Consider the following 4,974-nt stretch of genomic DNA (forward strand, 5'->3'; position numbering starts at 1 on the left):
GAAGTAGTGTCCGGAAGGGCTTCCGCTCGTTAGCAAAAATCATCAGGTATCTGCTCGATTTCCTCCCTCAACGAGGCATTCGCGGACAGACAAAATCATTGCAGGATTCAGGAGGAACAATACCCAACGCAGCCTACTATCAAACCAAATTACTAAGAAACTGAAGTTTTTTACAATGGAAATCCACCGAATCCACCACCGAAATGGACAAAAAATCCTCTAGATTCTTGACCATCTTTTTCACCAAACAGTTGATCCCTATGAAACACCATGATCACAAATATTGATTACGTGTTCGAGCAATCGATTGGTAGCAAATTGTACCTTCATAGGAATTCCTTTTAATTGATTTCATGCTCGCTTTGGTAAGGTGTGAAATGCATAGATTCACCAATTACGGAACCCAAGACATGCCTCGAACGCAAATCGATCGATGCGAGCAGCTTGATTTCCAATTCATAGCACCTGGAACACGAAATAATTCAACGGAGAAACGCATTTGACGTCATGCTGGTTGATTATTATTTCACATCTCTATCTAAATCGGATGGTGCGGGTTTGTTGTTTGTTGAATTACAAATAAATCGAAATCTACTAAAAAGTTTTCATCACTCCATCATTTCTTCATACTACAAAAGCTACTTAGCTTTTATTTTCAATTTCAATTCAATTTACCAGGCAGAGCCCGGTGCGAGTGAATGAATTGGAGAAAGCACACGTAACGGTGAAAAACACCGCCTAAATACCAAAACTACAAGTGTCCGAGAAGGAAATGAGGAGACGGGACCTAACAGAAAGGAAAACGTACTGGACCCTAGCATTGGCTCCAGCCGGAAAAGTGAGAAAACGGCGGTATTTTTTTGGGCAACCCTAAAGAGGTTGATCCCGTTCACAGAGGAACCTCATGGCTTGTGCGGCAGGCAGTTCGCCTTCAGGAAGAGTATGCCCACAATAGATGCCATACAGTTGGTTGTCGAAACGGCGAGAAAATCTCGCAATTGTGGCTCACCGAACCTCAATCGGCTGCGATTTAATAACGATTGCAACCGATCGTAATCGTAAGAAACGCAACTCTAACAGAAGGAATTATATCACTTATATTTTGGATAAAATATACAGAAGTGAATAACATTTTTTATTGTATTTTTACCATTTCCATAATTTCACTAAAACATAACATGTCATATGAAAAGAAATCGAAAGAACGAACACAGTGAATGATGGAAATACTATTTGTAGACTTAAGTGTTGGTTCAAAACCAACCATACAAACAAAGTAACTTCATTTTTTTCAGCTGTCCTTCTTATAACTGCTCGCACACACTAATATACTCGTGCAATTAAAACAAATTGAAAAGATGTACAGTTAATCTTAATTTAATTAATAATTACTAATAATAGTAATTAATAAATATTAGCCAGTAGTAGCATCGTTATTAAGAGTTCGGTAAATTGCAATGTGATTAAAACAAATCTATCAGATCAGATCTCGCTTCTCACGGGATGTTGAATAGAATCAATGAACAAATAAATTATATCGAATGATCCACAGATTAATCCTTAGCATTGCGTAGCATCATGGCCATTGAGTAAATCATCTTGTGGATCTACAAAATAGATAAAGTAAAAAAACCATTTCCCCAACCGAAATAGTTGCACTACACCATACCTGGACGTAAGTACTGATGTTCAAAGGTGTCGTTGCAACTACCAGCACCTTCGGCTCCTGAGTCAGCGCAAGTACCAGCTTCATGTGCTTCATGTTTGCGACCGAGAGCTTGTTCCACGAAACAGCACTAACCTTTTCCGTCATAGCATCCGTCTGGAACTCCAAACGAATCAATTGAAACCTGATCATTGACCGATTACAATCGTTTCCATACCTTAATCTCGAGACTGGTGCCCAAGAAGCATATGTAGAACAATTGAATTGAAACCAGAAAAACCAATGCTACACCAGAATACCAATCCAGCTGGAAATCAATGCACGAAACAACTGATTAAATCATAATCGATGCCTTACCCAAGGCTCTTACCAGTACAAGGCCCACCACCGATAAGATCATGGCCAAAACCGAACAACCGACGGCCACCAAGTGGTATAGGTTGAGAAAGCTCACCAGGCGTTGCAGATACGCGCGATGCTGCTGGTGCAGCTGAGTTATCTCGATAATTTTGCTCCGTATCGCATCGGCTGGTGCGTCCTGGGCCAAGTCCTCGTTGAGCTCGTCAATGAGCGCCATCAGTACATCGAGCTGTCCACAAGCAGTGAACAGATTGAAGATGGTCATACAATCGGACGCCACCGCTATTAACCAGTAGTACGTGGCTACCAGCATCTGGAACACGTAGTTCCAGCAGTACCCGGGCCACGTATCGGGGTCAACGAATGGAAAGAAAAACCCAAACGGCAGAATGCGATCGGTAAGAAATATCGAGGACAATCCAGGGATTGCCATCGTTATGATCTCCAGCACCATATAGGCGAGGCCAGCCACGCGAGCTACGATGAAGATCAGGCTCAAGTTCGAGCACAGCACTCCTTTGACGCGCTCGCTCTGCTTCAACATCATACGGTAGTACTGGAAGTTGGTCTCGTTCAGCGCAATCACTTCCTGTCGCGTGATGATGAAGCTATAGATCTTCATAACCGCCTGAAAGTGAGGAAACCAATTCCGCTTGATTTATTGCAGCAACACTTTCTCACCCCTGTTTCCAAAACGTCCAGCAGCACCTACCTGAGATCCGAATCCAAATGTCGTTACACAATGAATGACGCTCGTGATGTCATTTCGAACGCGGTACGCAGTTATGAAGATACTAAGTCCATAAATGATGAACGCACTGATCGGGAAAATAAACGGAAATGTCATAAAGTCGTGGTTACGTTCCAGAAAAGATATGCCCATCATTCGATTGAAAGATTCGATCTTATCAGTTAGCTCCCGGCAACCGTCGTACGGATTCGCGGTCTCATAGCGAAAGAAGCGATACTTTTTCAACTTTCTCAAATACTCCATCGCTCACGAATGATGTCCGGGCTCACAAAACTCATGCTGAACCGCTCCCACTGCCATTTTATACTGACACAGAGTTCCCAGTATCTTCCTAATTGCATCGCAACCAACGGTCAACGGGCAGATGCCACAGTTCCCAGGCTCCACTGTGTGAGCCATTGGGCATTACAGAATTGAAATGAAACTTATGTAATAACAGTTTTTTTAAAAACTTTTCGTGTATTCTGGTGGAAACAGTAACTTCCACTGCAATTAGTAACGAAAGTGTACTATATTTTATCTTTTAATAACGTTAACTCTTGAACAATTTCAATGTGCATTGCAGATTATATATTCGTTCGTGCTTCAACGATGAAGAACATTCACTTAGTACCAAAACCATGAACATCTTTTTCTCCAAACAGTTATAGTATGATCACAAATATTGATTACGTGGTCAAACAATCGATTGGTAGAAAATTGTCCCTGCATAGGAATTCCTTTTAATTGATTTCATGCTCGCTTTGGTAAGGTGTGAAATGCATAGATTCACCAATTACGGAACCCAAGACATGCCTCGAACGCAAATCGATCGATGCGAGCAGCTTGATTTCCAATTCATAGCACCTGGAACACGAAATAATTCAACGGGGAAACGCATTTGACGTCATGCTGGTTGATTATTATTTCACATCTTTATCTAAATTGGATGGTGCCGGTTTGTTGTTCTTTATCGATTAGCAGGTCCCTTGAATTACAAATAAAATGAAATCTACTAAAAAGTTTTCATCACTCAATCATTTCATCGAATTCGTGTAACTGGTGCCACTACTTTCTCTCGCCTTTAAATGTCTCACAACATAGTTATTACCAAATGAGCTATTCGTTGAAGAGCATAAGAACCATGAATTGGAATTCTCTCGGCCGTCGTTCCCTTCCTGGAACAACAACAAATGGATTCTAAAGCTACTTAACTTTTATTTTTAAAGCAATTTACTGGACATAGGTACGGCTAGCTGTGCAGTGACAACCGCATTTTCAGAATTAGTATGGCGCCTCCATTGGTTACTAGGTGCCTTCCATTGAAAGGGGAGTCAGTGGCAACCTTAAAATGTTCGTTAATGAGAAACGAATGAAAAGATTCAGCAAGGACTTTGCCACGCTACGTTTCTCCGTGCCAGCAATAGCTTCGTATTAGTCTACGGCCGTTGTCAACGTTCTGTCTGCAGGATAGAGTTAGATGCATGATTCGTTGAAATCCCTCCCATCACTCGTATCCTGCCACCACTTAAAATGCTTAAACTGTGATATTGAGTAACGTGGTGTACGAATTCTATTCTTACCAGCATCAGGCTAGGCAGCTAGAAGCAGCAACGAAGCGATCGTTCCAAGCGCTTTAAAGGTTCATCGGAATGACTTCATAAGCAGTTCAGCAGCAGTCACACCTGCGGCATTCCGGTAGCACTTTGGCGCAACGGTTCACCATTTCAACCGTTTTGCAATCGTCTACCGGACTGGGCAGTCGAAGCGTTATCGATGAACCGACTGCAAGCCAAACCACAATACCACGCCATCACTCCGAGGTATAGCCCATTGGGACAAACAGAAGAGGAGGACGGGGGGAGGGAGCAGCTCAGCAGAATCCTAACAACCGGAAGTACACCGTACTCACTCACGCGAACGTACGCATCCAACCAGCAGAAGAAATGGGAAACAAAAAAGTTAAGTTAGTTGCTGCACAACGTTGTTGCCCACCCCTAACCAAACCGATTTCGGAACCTGCACCCGAAAGGCAAAAGCTACGTATAAAAGAAGGCAAAAACCTGTACGAAAGATGGACGCACCCAGGACCGGTAGCAAATGGCAAGGCCGAATGGCGTTTTATATTTTAACGCTTTTTCTTTCGTCCCGCTTTTTTTTTTTTTTGTTCTACCCCACGGTTGCTAGATCTGCCTTCGGCCGAATGGTATTCCATCGT

The 4,974-nt window shown here is 42.5% G+C and overlaps 1 protein-coding gene across 1 annotated transcript; it reads right to left on the bottom strand.

Moving 5' to 3' along the window:
• Positions 1-1,488: 1,488 nt before the first annotated feature.
• On the bottom strand, positions 1,489-3,020 carry LOC126581080 (odorant receptor 30a-like). Its single transcript, XM_050244516.1, has 5 exons — positions 2,739-3,020; positions 2,037-2,654; positions 1,884-1,973; positions 1,670-1,822; positions 1,489-1,607 (listed from the first exon to the last, which is right to left on the bottom strand). The coding sequence occupies exons 1-5, from the start codon at positions 3,018-3,020 to the stop codon at positions 1,554-1,556; spliced, it is 1,197 nt and encodes a 398-aa protein (XP_050100473.1). The 3' UTR covers positions 1,489-1,553.
• Between the last annotated feature and the right edge of the window lie 1,954 nt (positions 3,021-4,974).

The sequence above is a fragment of the Anopheles aquasalis genome, chromosome 2, assembly GCF_943734665.1.
Source record: "Anopheles aquasalis chromosome 2, idAnoAquaMG_Q_19, whole genome shotgun sequence".
Lineage (NCBI taxonomy): Eukaryota > Metazoa > Arthropoda > Insecta > Diptera > Culicidae > Anopheles > Anopheles aquasalis.

Excerpts from the sequence above, each read along its gene's own strand:
- LOC126581080 (XM_050244516.1), bottom strand. The coding sequence starts at position 3,020 with ATGGAGTATTTGAGAAAGTTGAAAAAGTATCGCTTCTTTCGCTATGAG. Across the intron at positions 1,823-1,883 it reads GCACCAGTCTCGAGATTAAG|ACGGATGCTATGACGGAAAA; the intron begins GTATGGAAACGA and ends TTGGAGTTCCAG. Across the intron at positions 1,608-1,669 it reads ACATCAGTACTTACGTCCAG|ATCCACAAGATGATTTACTC; the intron begins GTATGGTGTAGT and ends TCTATTTTGTAG.